The 19,702-nt window shown below is 37.9% G+C and overlaps 1 protein-coding gene across 3 annotated transcripts in view; it reads left to right on the top strand.

The window, feature by feature from the left end:
* Positions 1–19,702, top strand: part of LOC121307487 (collagen alpha-1(XXVII) chain B-like) — a 152,287-nt gene that overhangs the window by 66,880 nt on the left and 65,705 nt on the right. For all 3 annotated transcript variants that reach the window (XM_041239668.1, XM_041239666.1, XM_041239667.1), the window contains exons 11-14: positions 2,675–2,728; positions 4,199–4,243; positions 15,174–15,227; positions 17,178–17,222. In XM_041239668.1, coding sequence (XP_041095602.1) covers positions 2,675–2,728; positions 4,199–4,243; positions 15,174–15,227; positions 17,178–17,222 — 198 coding nt within the window. The remainder of the gene's footprint in view (positions 1–2,674; positions 2,729–4,198; positions 4,244–15,173; positions 15,228–17,177; positions 17,223–19,702) is intronic.

The following is a 19,702-nucleotide window of genomic DNA, read 5'->3' on the forward strand; positions in this document are numbered from 1 at the left end:
ATACAGAATTTCAAGACAAATGCTGTAGATATTGAAAAAATTGTTTTTTTCCCCTTGTGTTTAAACACTTCCTGTGTGGTAAATCACCTGCCCTGATTGGAGTAAACTGTCAGGAAGTGATTTTATACTAGGAAGCAGCACTTGTACAGCATTGTCATGGTAATACCTTCATAACTGAAACTGAAGTATAAAATACAATCAAAGAACCAAAATATCTTTAATAAAAAGGGATTTGATATAATACTAAGAGGTTAAAAAAGGAGTAAAAACTTAGTTAGAAGCATTCCTTGTAATGTGATTTGTTTTACGTACTTTCTGATAAAATTGATTATTTTCAGTGTAAACTCTCTGTTCCCCTTGTCTGTCTGGAAGCAGAATGCCAAGTAAAATCATCCAGCTGTATCTGACCATGACAACAAGCCTTAAAAAGCTGCTTATTTTATCAAATGAGCAATGTACATAAACAGATACTTTACAGCAGTGTATTATTAATCATTGCTTACAGGTCAATTATATACAAATAGTGGAAGATGTTCAGTGGAAGATATTCTCTTGATTTTGACAGCCGCTAAACAGTAAAATGTGTTAGTGAACTAATTTGTGATTTCATGAACTGGTATCTGGGAAGCAGCACAGATGGATGGGGTTGCTTTAGAAGTGAATTATGATAGCAGGGAAAGTTTTGTGTATCTTGGATGCTGAAGAGAAGGTTTTTTGAGTCTTGGAGCAGTACCACTGTTACTTTATACAACTGGAGGAAGTTTAGATACAACATCATTCTATCATTAAAAAAAAAAAAATGTATTGCTGGGAGCTCCCAAGTGGCGCACCCAGTAAAAGGCACTGTGCGTGCAGTGCAGGATGCACCCTACAGCCTTGACGTTGCCAGTTCAAGTCCAGGCTGTTCCACTGCCGACCATGGACGGGAGTTCCAGGGGGCGGTGCACAATTAGCCAAGCACTGCCTGGGGTGGGGGGATGTCCTCAGCTCACCGTGCACTAGCGACCCCTGTAGACTGGCCAGGCACCTGCGGGCTTGCCTGTAAGTTGCCGACGCTGTAGCTCTGAGGTGGCTGCATGGCGGGCTTGCGGGGTAAAAAGGAAGCAGACAGCTGACAGCACACTTTTCGGAGGACGCATGTGTCCATCTTCGTACCTGCCGAGTCAGCGCCGGGGTGACAGCGATGAGCAGGGTGGAAATAAACAATCAGTGGGTTTACCAAATTGGGGAGAAAATAAGAAATATAACAAATTTTTAAAAGTATTGCTTTGGAAATAATCTCAAATATACCGGGTTCTGCTGAGTCAACGCCCCAACTTTTAGCTGAAAGTCAAAATTTCACCATTCATTTCTGGTTTTTAATAACAATGCGCAACGTATTACTGGCACAAGAAAACGGTGGTTTTGAATCAGATGCTACAGACTCTGCAGTATTGATTTGTTTACACTTTCCTGTTACTGTACATTCCAGATTTTGGAAATGTTTTATATATATATATATATATGTTTTATTATATATATATATATATATATATATATATATATATATATATATATATGAAAAATTAATACTATAGGAGAGATTTAAATGTACTTTTATTTTAGCATGTTTTTTTCTTCACCTACAAATGTGGTTTTTCATGTTGTGCTTTTGCACTGGAGACTGCAGCTTTGAAGTTGAATGTTTGTTTTGTGAAAAGATTTGAAATGATAAAACAGTGGGCATATTGTGTTAATTGCACTTCTTGATTATTGAGACTATGTGCTGTGCTCTACCTTTTGAATTAAGCTTATCTAATTGTAACGTAATCTATCCACCTAATGTTATTAGTAATCTGATTTTAATTTAAAAAAAAGTAGAAGCCAATACATTTTTAAATACACACAACAGACAATTGCTCAAATATTTGATTGTAATATGCAACCAAAAAGGAATTTGCATCTAAAAATGCCTGCTTCATTCTGTGAGATATGTTTATAATCATAATTACAGTGCATTATTTTCCTAGTGTTATCCTGCAAAACTGTTCAGTTTGATATAGTGCCAGGTTTATTGCATGTAAATGTTTACCCATAACTAGTAAAAGAAAACCCTGTTGAGTTTGCTATAAAATGGATAACTTAATCTGTTTTGACTATTAAGTATATCATGAAAATAATAGTTTTTATTCATTTTATCCCATCATCAATTATTCAGACATATCTTCGCATGAAAAAGTGCATATTTTCCTGAGCTGAAGGCATGCTTATCATTTCTAAGCAATTCCTTATCTTGCCAGCAAGGGGTGACTTGCGTAAACATGCAAGCCATTTTTTTTTTTTTTTTTTTTTTGTTCTGTGTTTTTTAGTTGCAGGAGCAAAGATGGGGGATTTAAAGACAAACTTTAACCTCTTTTCCCCACCATCATCTGCAGTGCTGTTGGAGAAGCCCCCCTCCCTCCCCCCCTTGATCCCTGGTGTGAGGGTATGTGCCCTTGGACTACATCGTGGAAGCCAGCACCATGCAGTCCATGGGCATATACACTTGCCTCAAGGCTTAGTTCATCACGGACACTTCCTCTGCGGCGTTCGGAGGGCGGCACTGGACCGAGCTAAGATAGCTGCTTTGACATGAGAGCCGTCGCTAGGATGTAATGAGGGTTCTCATTTAACTTGTCTTCATTTCTCTCTGCAGGGCTTTATAGGAATCCCAGGGCTTTTCGGGCTGCCTGGACCTGATGGAGAAAGAGTATGTTTTAATTTTAATACAGTAACTATATATATATATAGTGATTTAAATAAGCGATGAGGTGTCCAGGTGTGTCTTGTGAAATAACACATTGCTAGCTGTGCGGTACTTTTCCAGCAGTCTTGAAGTGTCTTATTGAAAGAGTAAAATGACCCATTCCAGAAGAATAGTTGCTTGGTGATAAGGCTTAGAAGACAGCACTGCTTGGAATCTTTTACAGCCAATCAGAGTGGTCTGTTCACCTGCACCATTTTATAACTCAAAAGCAGTGAAAAGGAAATCCTGAGAGATCCACCACCTGTATTTTATTTTTCACTGAACTCATTTAAAACAAGCCATTTTGGGAAAATTGAGGACAGAAATAAAAATCTTAGAATCCAGAGGCAGTTTCCACGTGAAATTACTTTTAGGACTGACCAATATTTTGTTCTCTTTTATTTATTTATTTATTTATTAAATACAAAGAATGTGTTTTCTATATATAGACATCTGTTGCGGAAATTCAGCAACATTATTGTATCCCTGACAATTACTTATAGTTGTCCCCTTAGGGGATACAACTGAAACCTCAGGCAGGGATTATTTGTATTATTCAGTCCCTTTCTGAATCGTGCAGTTTTTAATTTTAAATTATATTGGCTTATATGTACTTTCGGTACCACAAGCTATATTAACTTCCATACATTAAAATAAAAAGGTTTTCCTCTACATCCGCTATAGGAATGTAATGTTTTAAAAAATATACATAATGTTAATTCATATAGTTCTCAACCTGTTTATTTCCATATATATATTAGTATGCTGCAATTCTCTGGTATCTTGAAACCAACTGTTTGCTCAGTATAGAGTTGTTTCTAGTTGTAACTGAAACAAACTTTGCAGCAGGGAAATGCAACTTTTATATATTCCAGAATACACGTCAGGGAAGCCATTGGCCTCACAAATTATTCAGTCATGGGTGGAATTGTCCAGCTACACAAAAGTGCCTACTATATAATGTAGGTGTTTTAAAATTGAAGGCTACAGGTTATGACTGGTGAGGGATCATGTCAATAGAGGAGCCGTCTTACCAGAGTGTGGCGCACTATGAAGCACTTCTAACACATGGAATTATACCGATTTGCTGGGTGTAGCAGCAGGTTCTTTTCATAGTATTTGCTCAGGATCAGCTAGAGTTGGAATTTCAAATATTCACACTGTGCTGGGTTATATCTGGAGGTCACTTGGGGGGAAATGACAAGAGCCCTTTGAGATATGATGATGATGATGGATTAGCTTCTTCATACACTGAACATAGCTAATCCGAATGGTATCTCTGGATGGCTTTCATTGATCGTTCTCGAAGGTGTCAGTTCTGAATACCCATATACTCATATATTAATTTTTTTTTTTTTTTTTGTGATCTTTTCTGGTGATCTCCAGAGGCATTTGTATTAAAAGCTTTTCTTTCTTTTCTTTCTTTCCATTAAGGGTATCGCTGGAGCTCCGGGGAAGAGGGGCAAGATGGGTAGGCCGGTAAAGTTTTCTCCCAACATACTTTATAGATAATTATTAATGAATATTCTTGAACAATGTGCTATAATGCCAACCCTGGTTTGAAAAGCTTGGCTACTAAACACATTCTTGTCTAATTGTGCATTTTGCAAGGTCCAGACATGTCCTCATAGCTTTTTTTTCATGTGCACACCTATTCTGGAACCCTTTTTTTATCAGGCCACTCAGGGTTTATCTCCAAATTCTTTTTTTTGGCTTTGTGTTCAAAGTGTGTGGCAGTGAAATGGTGGGCCCCCAAAGTAATGTAATAAAACAAGTTCTTGCAGAAGGAGCTTGCATGAGTCATATTTTGAAAGCTTTCCAGACCTTTCTTTTTGCCTGACATCCAGGAGAGGCTTACAAATTTGCGGTCAGTGCTCTTATAAACAAGTTCCTGACTCTGATGTAGAATCCTGATAAACATCTCCGTGTTTATTCTTAAACTGTGAACACGTGGTGCTCTTAAAGAGCTTATTTCAGGCAAGATGGGCCTAACAAATGGGCATTTGTTTTTCAAAGGCTTCATTCACATTGCTCACAGCACCATCGCCTAGTTTACAGTTCACAATACACTATTATACCCACTTCAATAGTCTGAATCATGACTGGAGGTGCGGTGCCCAGGTGTTGTGGACTGTAAAGCAAAGCAGGGTTTCTGTGTTATGACTTTGAGCTTTTTATCCACAGATGAGGTTTGAACAGATTCGCAGTGATCAGCATTTTCAGAAAATATACTGGATGCTAAATTATTTGAAGCTTCAGTCACCAGCTTAGCATATATCACGTATTACTTAAGTGAGCCAGACATGAACCCCTCACTCAAAGGGTGACAAACGCAAGAGGCTTGTGAATTGACCTGCTTCCCCAGCATGATAACATTTAGGATCAAAGCCCCAAGATCCCTGTTACATAGAAATGTGCAAACAAACCTTTCAGCAGTATGATTTCCATGATACTAGAATAACAATAATGTTTAATGCCAGAAACCTTCCTAGACTTCATGTCACAGTAGGCGAGTACTCCACGTTCCCTTTCATAATATCACCATAATATCATCTCCTCCGTCGTATATATTTCAAATATTTTAACAAATCCAGTTTTAAACTAATGCATGCCTGAATATTTTTATGGGTTCACGTATGACCACATTTTTTTACTATGTGGACCCTATAATATAAAAAAAAATTAATGTCAGTTTAATCCCATCAGATTCAGTAGCGGGGCCCCCGCCTTCACCCCCAAAAAGCTTTTCATAATCATGCAGTAGCCCCTCTCTAAACCAGACATGTTTGTCCGACATAAGGAGGTGTCGAGTTTAAAAACAGTACAATAAAATTGCACACACATTCATTTATAGTGCATTTTAAATGTAAATCATTGCGCTGAAACTAAATGATTTTTTTTATTTTAATTTTTTTGTTTTGTTTTGTTTTTTAATAATTATTATTTTTAACTTGGCCTACTTAGTAGCCTAGACAATTAACACAAAATAGATCATGGTTCTATACAGATATGTATATGAGCTGGAGGGTTTAATTGCACATGTGTGCAGTCTGTTGCTACCAACACATTGGGGAAATCAGAAATGTAGAAATTTGTTTTCCAGGCTTGTAAGTACACCCTGCTTTTAGGGAAAAATATGTATTTGGGTGTTCGCCTCAAAAATGCATTGAACACAACTGCCAATGCACAAAAAAAGACTTTGAAATGCCAGCAACAGAAAGACTTTGAAATGCCAGCAACAGCTGCCACAGTCCCCTGAAAGGACCCAGAGGCAAGGTAATGCAGGGTGGATAATAGTTTGACCACTGCAGGGATAGCATGGCTTCTCTGGGTGACAGGATTCGGGTCATCTTTTTAAATCGGACAGCAGCTCAAGAATTATGTGGCTGTCGATCCTGGACCTGTGCTTAATTTGGTCTTCACTTAAATCGAAGAGGGTAATGCGGGTATGAAATACCCTTTCTCTTCTCATCCTACAAATCACTCTGTAAGGTTTCTGCCAGAGTAACAGTATAGGAAAGAGTCCTTAAGTGAATACACAGTCCAGACTTTTGGAAAGCATTCAGTTTATTTTCCATCAGTTCATTACTCCATAGACAAACCACAGATCGCCAGTACATGCATATTATTGTAATAGTTCCCATATCCCTGCACAACTGCCATGCTGTACTTGTTCAACTCTCTTCGCGTACACACGCACACACTACATCTCCTCTGTTGGGACGTGAGGTTTAACGTCAGCCTCTCAAGAGCTCCAAACCTTGAAGGTGCAGAGCTAATATTAATATACAAGGGATCATTACAAGTCATTCTTTGTGACTGTTTTAACAAATTGATGCAATTGTGTCGAAATTGCCATCAGCTTTATTACATCTCATTAAAGTGCTTTGTGATGATGGTCCACAATGAAAGGCGCTATATGAAATAAATATTGATTGATAATAATATTTGAGAATCTACACCCCCTTTTTGCGAATTTATGCAGGAATGCCCTTAATTACATATTCATCTAAGGTTGAACTGCAAAGAAAAACTGACCATTGCCTAAAAAATCACTAACAGCAGTGCGCTTGTTTAGAACATTTCACCCTAGACTTCCGACTCGTTTGCGACTGTTGTGACAGGCGCAACACTTTAGTAAATCTACCCCTGAGTGCATTGAAAATACCAGTATAGTAACTAGAAGTAGAGTTTCTGATTTTCAGTTTTAACCGATTAAACTACTTATTCTGTGTTAGCTTAGCATGTTAATGGCTTGATGCCTCGACACTTTAAAACTCTAAAAGAGTACTTTGGGGCTAAAAAATGTCTACAGTAACACAGCAGATGTTATAAAAGAACCTTTCAGTCGGTATGTCTAAATTCCAATTACTCATAACTTGATGTAGGATTTGGCTCTATTGTTGCCAATAGAGACATGGGGCATTTATATTGGAGAAGATGGGTTTATTTTGTCTTTTTTCTGTAATAAAAATGTTAATACACACAGTACAATAGTTTTCTTTTTATCGCTCTCGCTCTCTCTCTCGCTCTCGCTCTCTCTCGCTCTCTCTCTGAAAGAAGCAGACTGGGCAAAACATCACCTGTCCTCGGCCAGTTGGCAAATGCTGTATTTAATTGACAAGGCAAGATTATTTTCTGACAGCGGCTGATTTTGTCAGGGTGGGAAGGAGCCAGAATTCCATGGGTCTTGCTGCCAAAGTCTACTTTGTACTCACAACATGCATCGTGGGTGGAGGGAGGTTACTGTGTGTTACAAAATTAATAAGCAGCTTTCAGAGAACTAAATTAAATGAACATATCTTCACACATTTTCCTCTTCAAAATTTCTGAAACTGAATCCTAAAAGGTTGCCGAACTTAGAAACAGTCGCTGTCAATAGTTGCATAGTTGCATGGCCTTTGTTTGGATGGTCCTCAGCTTCAATACAGAGTCAGAAATCTTAAATGTTCATTTTTAATGTTTAGTTACAGGTGATCAACTCCTTAAGCTAAGGAAGCTAAACTCTGTTGGATCTGGCTAGCACTTGTGTGGTGTTGCGTTGTAGAAGACAGTGGTGTTGGCAGCTCAGTAGGCAGCCTGCAGATATAAAGATTACTAGCCTGGACTTTTCACTGGCCTTTAAGCTGTGTTGTAAACGCCTTAGTGATGTGATCGAATTGAATAATAATCTGTGTTTTGTTTCCAGCACATTTGTTTTAATTTTAGTTTTATTGTATTATTTCTAAATGACTCGTTTATTACTCCACGGCCTCCAGAAAGACAATGATTCTTGTTTTGTTTAAAATGTTTTCCTTGTGCGAATGGCCTGGTTTGTATTTCTCTGTGGGGGTTTTTTCACATCCAGTACATATTAAAGCAGTGTTGTAGAGTATATGCTTGTAACCATTGATAAATGTGGAAGCCTCAGTGCTAGATCTCCCCAACAAGAACCTGATTGTGTGCAATATTTCACAATAAGCATCAGTGTCATCAATCTGTAAACAAGCCAGCAAAATCTTAACAGGAGCAATTGTTGTTTCTTACAAGTTTTTGTAGCATTAAAATCCATTCGCTTCATAGAGCCCAAAACACACCAGCCTTCTCATTCTGAAATACAACGCAAAGAGGATTTATATGTATTTAATAGAACTACACTCTCTGTCTTTGTACCCTGTGGTTGTAATAACAGGAAATGGTTAACGACCCTGCCTCGTGGGGTAATTTCCACTGGTTTCTGCAGACTGCAATGCTAATTATTGCCTCTCAACAACAGTTGGGGGTAAAAAGATGCTTGGAGACCAGACAAATAGTGGAAGTGGCTGTGATTAAGAGACTCGCTACAAATGGTAATTCAACTTTGGTGGCTAAACCACATGTAGTTTTTGGACAAATCTTGCCCATTTCGCTCATTCTGTTAACACTAGTCCCCTTGCTTTTTCATGATATTTAATATTTGACCTCGCTTTTATTTTTCAGCGCTGCAGAGCAAGGTTATCCTGACATGACACAAGCTGGTACTGTGTGGATGTATGAGAGCAGAAACTGGTAGTCCCGCGGGATTGTTCTGGTGGTTTGCGTGTGTGTTACTTTATATAGTGGCTGTGTTGTACCGCTGAGTAACGTGAACTGCTCATGAGAGCTGTTTCATACGAACATTGGAGCCTGTTTTATGTTCTTCAACACTGGCACCAACTAGAATTGGTTGGTGTTAAATTAATACCCTTTCTTCTTAAGATATGCAGCTGTTTCTTTTTAGCATTGGACTCCAGTATATTATTAACTCATATTAACAGCAACAATGCCAAGATAAAGCAGTCTATAAAATTTATTTATTTATTTTTATAATAAGGGCCATTACATAATTGACAAACAGCTAATACACTTTAAATAGCTTTTAACTCCCCAGTCCCTTCCCCTCTTTTTATATTTTGTAATTTGCTGGCCAGGATAGTACACATGTGGTACTGTAGTCTCCAGGGCCATGGCATTACAAAGATAAGTAACGCCAAGAGAATATCACAATATAAAGCACTGCACTTTTGCTTAAGCAGTTCATAGAAAGGCAACCTGTAGTACAAAAATGAAATCGTAGTTAATTCCATTACTATAATGATTAATACTCTCTATACTAGTGCAGACACTACTATACTCCAGGTCCATCATTACAGTTTTGGTTGAGTTGACAGAATTATTGAAAAGTTAATCCGTATAATTAATTGTCTGAATTTTGGGTTTAAAATCAATGTCATTTGGTGCCAAGAAAAATTGGATTTCCTCATCATCATGACCATGGTCCCCGGTAGTCTTGGTCTTGTTCAGTAAAGGCACACTGTTGGCAGCAGCGAGCTCTGATTCTCCCCGTTAAGCTCTCACAATGTCCCTAGTCATTGCTGCTGGTTGTTGTGATGGAAAACACCGGCAGTAGACGTCAAAGTTAAAGGCAGCCTGGGCCAGCTGCCAAGGAGGATGATTGGTGAACCCCGGGGGCCCCTGCCGGATACTTCAGGGATACCCGTTTGTTTGATACTTGGGGAAAATCATACAACTACAGTGGTTTTCTAGTTGAAAACCAAAAGTAAGCTGAAATGAGAGGAAAACATACAGGTAGCATGTTGACTGGAAATTGCAGTTGAACAGGCTTCAAAATATATACTGGTTGAAGTCCAGGCATTGTTATCATAATCATTGGTTATATTTGCCTTGAACTGCTCTTAAAATGGATTTTTGGATAATGTTAACAAGCAATGCATAGCTAATGATTCAAATCACCTTCATTAAATGAAACTCTGTGGCTCATCCACGTATCTAACTATACCATAACAGATTGTATATACATGTCAAACCAGAGGGACTACCATCTTAGAGGAGCTGAGGAAATTGTTCAGTCTCCATACCCATTCAGATCTGTTTTTGTAGAAGCGCAGACCACCTCTTTGCATGTGATTCTAGCTGTAAACTTTAGCAAATGCTGACACAGTTTTCCGCTTGGCCATAGTCTTCCACATGTTCATAAAGACCCCAGGAAGATGCAGTCAACCAGGCATTGATCTGTCTGCATTCTAGTAGTCCCATTTGAAATATGCTGGGGAATCTATGTGTCAGAATGAGGTAATGTGTGCAAAAGTTACAATACACAATTATTTTATTAAAATATTGATTCCTCTTCAGTGTTATGGCAGCTGGCATACAGATTGGCAAGATTCCAAACTGCTTTTTACAGTCAAGAGTTCAATAAAACTGCCAGCAATTAAACACCCTTATATTGAGTAATTAATTACGATTGGAATTCAAGCACTGTTTCCTGTCTGTTTTAAATGTAATTATATTTTGAGGGTGTCTGTATACCATTGTAGCCTAATATTGAAGTCGCTTAGCTTAAGTTCCTTTTATTCTGCTACAGTTTGTGTTGTCTCATCAGTTTCCCTAATCCCAGACTGTTCATTTACATGGCAGAGGCTGTCTAGTTCATAAACACAGATAAGCAAACTTACATCACTCGCAACAATGACAACCCGTTTCCAGTTTGCAAACTTTGGAAAGCTGTGAAGGTTGTAAAACAGTGACTAAGAAAACAAAAACTACACCAGGGAAGAAAGGAACTTGCATTTGTGTTTGTCAGGGAGATGGGTCCACGGGAGATTCCAGACTATGCATTCAGTTTATCGGTGGCTGTGAGAGATAGCATTCTGGACTGTAATAGTTTTATTTGCTGGAGCATTGTAAGTGAGCGTAAGAGTTCCTGTTCGTATTGTAACCTGTTTGCTGTTTCATTGGCTGCTCATGATCTCAAGGAAAGTTTTGGGAGCCAGACATGTTATAAGACCCTGGGAAAGTGTCCCAGTGCTGACAGTATTGTTCTTACAAAGAAAATCTGGCCCTACTTGTCATCAGTTGCTCACCAGTATTACAGTGCGTCCGAGCTGAGGGTCTGCAATGTGCGCAGGCAGGCTTTCCTCTAGTGAATATTGTTAATGCCCAGATTGAAAGGAAAATATACAGCTTAAGCAGTCAAATGTTCCCTTCCACAGACCTTAAAGCAACTCTGGTCCATTGGCTGATTTTAGCTGCCAGCTACTGATCTCAATTCTATAAACATCTCGGCTGTTGCTTCCAGGTGGTGTATGTTTGTATGTTTTCTTTGGTACCTGGTTATGTCATCTGTTTTTTTTTCTGTTTTTTTTTTGTTAATCTTAGCCTACATTTTTCCTAGGTAAATTTCATGTTAGGTTAAACCCTGTTCCATTACAAAGTCACAATCAGACAATAAGCATCATATCCACTTATGAGGCATACCATAAGAGACAGGCATCTTAACTGTTTTTTTTGTTCATTTACTGTTAAATAATTTACTAGCATGTAACCAAATGTTTCTCATAGTTGAAGAATTTCAAAATCTAACATGAAATACTGTCCTACAATTTAAGGCTATCTGGTGGACTTTTGCAATTTATCATTTTTGTAGTTTGTTTGATTACATGATGTTAAATAAAACATGTACATTATGTTATATATTACATTGTATTGTACACCATCAAGTGTAAAGCGAAAGTCTTTTTATATGCACTGGTTAACAAGGACACGGTATGCAAAACGTTGGAAAATGAACAAGCAGAAGTACGAATTTAAATAAAAAAACCTTTTATTAATAGGTTACTAAATATTAACAAACAGTTAACAACAAAAAAGTGTCAGTAAACAAGTTGTTAAAGGGCCCTTTAAGATTAAGCGTGACCATCAAAGGTCTTAAATACTTTGAAGTGATTTACAATGGTGTAGTGCTATATTTAGAAGTGAGGGGTTGCTATTATCTCCTCTTGAAACAGAAGTGCATCCGTTTGCAAAAAAAAGATGTGTAAGGCCACAGGTACCCTTTTGTTTGTTGTGGTTTGAGTTTTATCTTTTAATAAATGTTTAGCTTATTTTGTCTACTTGATTCTGTTACGTGGGTCTAAAAATAAGAACTGTTCCAATTATTGCATCTAATTGTAAAACGCTGACACCTCAGCACAGCGTTGATACAGGTTCCCTTCACTTCTCTGCATTATTCACACCTGTTTTTCCAGACCAGATTATATACAGGCACGCTATATTCAAACTTTTTTCATTATTTATCTCTCAATAGTTTCTTATGGTTATTGTATTCTTAGCTTATTTGTATGGGTTATACACATGTATATCTCCATATGTTAATAGAAGCAAAACAGTTCAATATTCTACACGTGAAGTACAGAAGCGGTGTTCCCCCAGGCCAAGAGAAGGGGGGGGGGGGGCACGCCTCCCCCCGACCCCCCAGCACCCCTGTTGATTTATACATATGTATGATATATAAATCTACAGTAATTGTTCATTTTGGCCCAAACGAGAGTGCTATTGAGCTAGCAATTTCCCCAGAATAATTTTGGCAGGTCTTGTACTCTGTTCTTGTAACATTTGGTCATAAAATTCAGTAAGAAGGGAATGGTGCATGTGGAAAAGTTTGCGTCAGCAAATATCTAGTGTTCCTGGATAATACCATCAAGCTCAGCTTTGGCATTTCCTGCTGGTCTGAACAGAATGAAAATCTAGCATGTTTCACAAATTTGGAAGTATTTTACAATGCATTTGTGGTTTGTAATAGTGGGTTTACTTGCCAATTTGAAAGATGTATGTGTGTGTTTGTGACTTCCACCCTCGACACTACAGTATGTATCTATCAAAGCTCTTTTGCTGAAAATAAAACTGGCAAACAAATCAGAAGTTTGGTTTAAGGCCGCTGAAGTCTACATAGCTATTTTCTTACCAGTTTTCAACAATGTTTGTGGTGTTTTCCATTCATATTTTTTTTTTCTTTTATTGCAAATTGCATCCTTGAGAAAAGTCTTGATAAACGGGGTCCATTGTGTTGTTAAATGGGACGTAATACTGTTTTAGGTGCATGCAGAGTGATTGCCTGTGTTCATCTATATTAAACACATTTATATCTACAGCTAAAATGCCTCTTTATGTCCTGTAAACTATGTTCTTCTATATTTTTCTCGTTGGTGCTTGTTTAAATTTCCTAAAGGTAGTTTTAGCCGCAAACACATGATTCCTTCCTTTTTGAAAATTAACTCAATAGGCTTGCTACTGCTGTTTGGAAGGAGTTATGGTTTTATACTGCTATTGTATGTTTTTCTTGCAAGAATGGCCTCCTTTTTAATAGTATTTGAATGTCTAAAGTAATTAGAAGTTAAATTGAAGGGACTGCTGCTGAGAATGGTTTGCTTTGTATTTGGTGGAAATTGAAGGACATGACTTTGATTTGTACAGTGTTGCTTCTCAGCGCTGTGAATTAATTCCTTTGAAATTCTCTGTGAGGTTACCCTATTAGAAATGGTTTGAAAAAAGATTGGCGCAGTACACATTGCTATCTAGGCTCAGAATCTTAATGGAAAAAGTGTTTGTTTCCTAAACAGAGTTGTAAACCTTTTTTTTTTTTTTTTTTTTTTTAATTGGATACTATGCAGTTCAAACTTACTCACACACCTGGTTTAAAAAAACAATAAAAAAACACACACACATTAGTCTTAGTAATTACATCAACGTTTGCCTGTAGAAGTAGAACCACATTTTTGGACTGAATAAACACGTTTTCAGATGGAAGTGTCTGTATGCTATTATTAAGTTTATTTGAAATGTCATACGCTGTACACACGACCATTCGTCAAAACTGAAATTTCCTTTTCCTGTATGCTTGTAATATTACATTGCAGTTTGGCCACAACGAAGTGGTACAATTCATTTTACTGAAGAACGATGTGTTTAGAACTGGAAATGATTGAATCAGGGATAGAAATAAGACTCCTACTGCATAGCAGTTTCACCCATTCCAGTTTTTACTCTGAACTTAATTAGCCATGGTATACAGGTAACAAACTCATAGTAAAACGAGGAGTGGATCAAACTGCTATGCAATGGGAGTCTTATTTCCACCCCTGTTAAATATGGATATTATTCAGTTTTACAGTACACTACAGAACTTCTGTAGAATGTGTTAAGTTTGCTTTAATTGACATTAGAAACAGTGTCTTTCTTTAAGCCACCACGTGACACACACAAATTAAAACATCATTTTACAAACGTTCTGTAATATTTTAAAGGTGAAGTGGTATTAGCCACATTATTACGTTCCTGTAAAATGTGTAAACTGATGTAAACTTGTGCTCTGTCCCTCAGGTTTGATGCAAATGTGATATAGCAAGAAGTTTGTTTTTCACCAGTCTGGGTGCACACATGTATAGTTCATCAGACAAATTAGTTTTGAATGTCATTTAGTGATGGGATTTTAAAGATGGTAAACAGCAGCCTAAATGTACATATCTCCAAAGATCCTTGCTGTTGATGTTTCTGTTTTATAGATATGTCCCAAACACAATACATTTAAAGAAAGTACTTTGGTTTTCTCTCCCAATTCACTTCCTGTGTTACCAATAATAGGAGCAGGTGTCTCAAAATTAACAGGTGAAGGTACATTATCTGTAATGCAGAGAGTGAATTTATTGTGATATATGCTGTGGTAAGGAAATTAGGTAAAAAAAAAAAAATTAAAATAACTGGAAAATAAAAATAAAAATGCCAATGAGAGGTAAGGAAAGCACCTTCTAATCAGAACCTGATTGGCTGAAATGACCTGTGAGGTTTATAACATGTGATAATATAAGAAAAGGCTGTACTTTTTGATAGCACTAAAGTAATGTGGGTCATTATCTTAAGGACAGATATGTACTTGTTTAAATACCATTCTAGTAAATGTGTTCCTTGGCATTGGTTTTAGTACCATTTCAATTTGAAAGATACTTAAGTACACTCATCTTTTATTAAGTGTTTTATTTACACCAAACCATGTGCAATGTTGAAATCCCCTAGTAATGTATGAAAGTGATAGGTGACATCATATTTGTTTGTTTAGGGATTTCCAGGTGACTTTGGAGAAAGAGGACCACCAGGCCCAGATGGAAACCCAGTAAGTCCGAGCATTTCAAACCTTTTGCACTGAAATTCGGTTCTGTTCTGTTCTGTTGTGTTTTGAGTCCCATTCCAACACCAGTATGAGGAGTGCTGGAGGCTGTAACACAAAGTGGTTGCTTTAGAAATTATTCTGTGACATGATTTTTTTGTTTTGTTTTTTATAAATTAACATGAAACCATATAAGACATGTTTGTAGATCTAATAAATATGTTTATAGCTCTGCAAATACAGAAATGCGACACATTTTTGTGGTTTGTAGTAACCATTACAAAAAGCTTAACATGTAAAGGTACTATTAATCAGCTTCAATTAACTAGCAGCAGAATAGAAGCTTTCAGTCTCTGTAATGCTTGTATTTGTATAATGCAAACTGTTTTTGGTTTAAGTTTAATGCTGGCTGGTCCAGACTTTCTCTTTTTTTTGTATAAACTGTAAACACTCAAGCCAAGAATTAAGATGCATTTAACGGCAGTTAAAATATGCTCCCTTGTTTATTTTCCAGACCTATTTTAAGATTGTTTTAATCTAGTCGCTGTTTGCCAAACACTGGACCACAAACCTCTCTGTGTTTCAGCCTTTAACAAGCCCAATCTGGTCATGGTAACAAGTCATTTGGATCCCTTTGCTTTAAACTGCAGACTTTCTTGCTGTAAATAAGCAGGTCTGCATGAATTTGTATATCAGTGATGCAAAGCCAGGATTGATTTGAACTGCTTACCGTTAAATGGTCGAAAAGTCCATCTACATTAAAAAACATGATTGTTGGATCTTTGGACGTGCTGTACTGTCTGTTTCCAATAGATTGTTGGTCAGACAGTAGTCAAGTAGTCAAGTTGTCAAGTTATCTGAATGTAATTGATCTTGCATAAAATTTCTGCTGAAGAATGAAGTGATCAGTGATACCAGTTATCTGATTGTTTGCAAACTTACAACGCATAGTATTGCATGCATTGGATGCATTTTCAACAGGAACCTTACTGGTTTATTTTACTAACTCACTAAGGATCTCCCAACTAAGGGGCAGTTAATTCATTCTGCATGCTTGTACTTCATATCCAGTTCTGCAGCTGAGCCAAGGCACAAGGCAGTCTTGTAATGGAATGGGATGCATGGTATGTCTGTGGTGGAGCCAGGATACAAGAGGAGGCTCCACTTCTTAAATTAATCAGATAATCAGGCTTTCAATCTTATATTAATAGCAACAGAAACAGTCTAAATTACAACATTTTAATTAGAATCAGCAACATAAATACAATTATCATCACAGACTCGACTTTTGATGCCCCATAGTTAAGTGTCTGTGAGGAGGGAGAATATCAAACCTTATTTTCTTTTCTTTTAAATACAGCCTTTTGTTTTGCAACCTTTTAACACCTGAATAAACCTTTTATTTATTTGTTTGTTTATTTATTTGTTTGTTTATTTATTTATTTAAACATTCTCGGTCCGGTAAATAAACGTTTCCCCAAACCCCCCCTTTTTTTTTGCATTGTAAAAGACGCAGTTATTATTTCAGAAAAGTTTTTAAATTATGAATGAAGTATGCTTAGAGACCTGCTGTTTTGATTCATAACGAAGCTGCTTCCTTCAAACCTGAAACTAAAATCACTGGTAGCTGCTGTGTGGCTGTAGCAGCTATCTCTCCACACTCAAATGTTTCTTTTATCCAGGCCGCCAGTATGGGAGGAAGTCAGCCTCACACATAACTGTGGGCTAGTGGAGCAGGACAACAAGTGACTCTCTGTCTAAAACCAGGCCGCCTTTCATTAGCAAGCCTTCGCGAGATGGGAACTTCAGATTACACAAGCTATCAAGGGACAGGAGCGAGGTCTTCCCCTCCCAACTCCCCCCTCCCAGCTAGCTTCTCTGAACACTGAGCCACTTTTCAGAACCTTATTTGTTTAGAAAAGAGCCAGTAACCTCCAAAACTTTATTTCCTTTTAGGGAGAATTGGGAGCCCCAGGTCCTTCTGGAGTTTGTGGACTCATTGTAAGTATACAAATACCCGTTAACTGCTTCACCCCTGGAGTTCATCAGTGGATTTATTAAACTTTCAATCAACATTATTAAGAAAAACGTTAACCTTTTGGCTTTGAATATAAACCAAGCATCAAAAGAAACTTATCACTATTATAATACATTTATTTTCGAAAAGAAATAAAGTATATAAAAGATGGACATTGACGAAATGTTTTTGCTTTCTTTTTAATCACTTGATCATTCATCCTTGACCACGACACGCTTGAGTGACTATGACTGAAGCATGTGCACTTAATCACCTAATTAGTGAGGCAGTTGATTGGACACTGGATATGGAGCGATTTCAGCTGTTGAATTGCAAGCTTGAATAAAAGCAATAAAGAAAATCACAGAAAGAAAAAAAAGGCAATATGCCATGTCTGTCAAGAGAGCAGCGCCTTCGTGCAATCGGCATGATGGAGGCTGGATTAGGGCAGCGGACTGTGGCTCATCCTCTTGGGTGCTCACAGCCAGCAATTTCAAACCTGGCGAGAAGGTATACCCAGACACACTCTGTCAATGACAGGCCACCAACCGGGAGACAAAGAGTCACAACACCTGCCCAAGATCAACAGATCATTTAGCAGCATTTTCATGATGTCAGTTGTTAATCGGCACAATAAAAAGTCACTGCATCTGCTCTAAAACAAAGTTTGTCATTTTTCAATCACATCTAGTGAATTTTATCCAAATATAAGTGATTCTTTTGATGCTCAAATATAAGTGATACGTTTATTTTGATGCTCAGTATAGTTATTATAATTTGGACAAATTTCAGTGTTGCTTGTTTTATGTGTTTTTTTTTCTGTCTTGAATAAGTGCAGACAGTACATTTAGCAACAGTGGGTTTTATGTGTTTTAAAGGTGGTTACATGCATTTTATTAAAACGTTTTCTATTATATTGAATGGTAACGTATGTGGGTATATAAAATGAGGGGCTTGACTGCTTGTTTGATTGCTTGTCTCTGTATTAACATAGTGTTAGCAAGTGAGAGAGAGCCTTGAAAATAGCAACATCTGCTGTGATCATTCTTTTATGATGGGATCTATGGATTAAAAGGAAACTCCAGGATGTGAGTGGGCTCCAATGCAGGTTCCGAACTTCACAAGCCTTTAATAAAACTCTGGGAACATTCGTTTTATGTTGGGAAATATTTTTAAGCAAAATAAAAACTGAAATATCTTGCTTGCTTAAGTATTCAACCCCTGTGCTGTGGAAGCTCCCAGTTTGCACTGATGAAAGAAATTGCCCTAATGAGGACACAATTACCTTACCATTGGCCTCCACCTGTGAACCATTAAAGTTGCTGTCACATTTTCTGGATAAAAACCCCACTGTTGAAGGATCATTGGTAAGGCTGTGAATCTGAAGGAAAATGAAGACCAAAGAGCATTCTACAGAAGTTAGAGATAAAGTAATACAAATGCATAGATTAGGGAAAGGGTACAAAATAATATCCAAGTGTTTGGATATCCCAGTGAGCACAGTTGGATCAATAATCAGGACGTGGAAGCTGCATCACACCACCCAGGCACTGCCAAGAAAAGTCCGTCCCTCAAAACTCAGCGCTCAAACAAGAAGGAGACTTGTGAGAGAAGCCACAGAGAGGCCAACAATCTCTTTGAAGGATCTACAGAGTTCAGTGGCTGGAGTGGAGTAATGGTGCACCAGTCAACCATATCAAGAGCTCTGCATAACACTGGCCTGTATGGGAGGGTGGCAAGAAAGAAGCTGTTACTCAAAAAGTACCATCTGAAAGCACTTCTGGAGTTTGCCAGAAAGCATGAGAGTGACCCAGCTGCGATGTGGGAAAAGGTTTTGTGGTCAGTTGAGACCAAAATAGAGCTTTTTGGCCAAAATTCAAAGCGCTATGTGTGGCGCAAACCTAACACTGTCCATGCCTCAAGACACACCATTCCTACAGTGAAGTATGGTGGTGGCAGCATCATGCTGTGGGGATGCTTCTCATCAGCAGGGACTGGGCATCTTGTTACAATTGAAGGAAGAATGGATGGAGCAAAATACAGGAAAATACTGCAAGAGAATCTGCTTCAGTCCGCTAAAAAACTGAAGCTTGGGAGGAAATTCACCTTTCAGCAGGACAATGATCCCAAGCACAAGGCCGAAGCAACATTGGAGTGGCTCAAGAACAAAAAGGTGAATGTCCTACAGTGGCCCAGTCAAAGTCCTGATCTCAATCCCATTGAGAATCTGTGGCACTACTTGAAAATTGCGGTCCACAAGCATCGTCCAACCAACCTGAACAACCTGGAGCAAATCTGCCAAGAAGAATGGGCCAAAATCACTCCGACACTGTGTGCAAAGTTGGTACCCCAAAAGACTTAAAGCTGTTATTGCAGCGAAAGGTGGCTCTACCAAATATTAATGTGTGGGGGTTGAATACTTATGCAAGCAAGACATTTCAGTTTTTTATTTTTCTTAAAAATA

The sequence above is a fragment of the Polyodon spathula genome, chromosome 56 (genome assembly GCF_017654505.1).
Source record: "Polyodon spathula isolate WHYD16114869_AA chromosome 56, ASM1765450v1, whole genome shotgun sequence".
NCBI lineage: Eukaryota > Metazoa > Chordata > Actinopteri > Acipenseriformes > Polyodontidae > Polyodon > Polyodon spathula.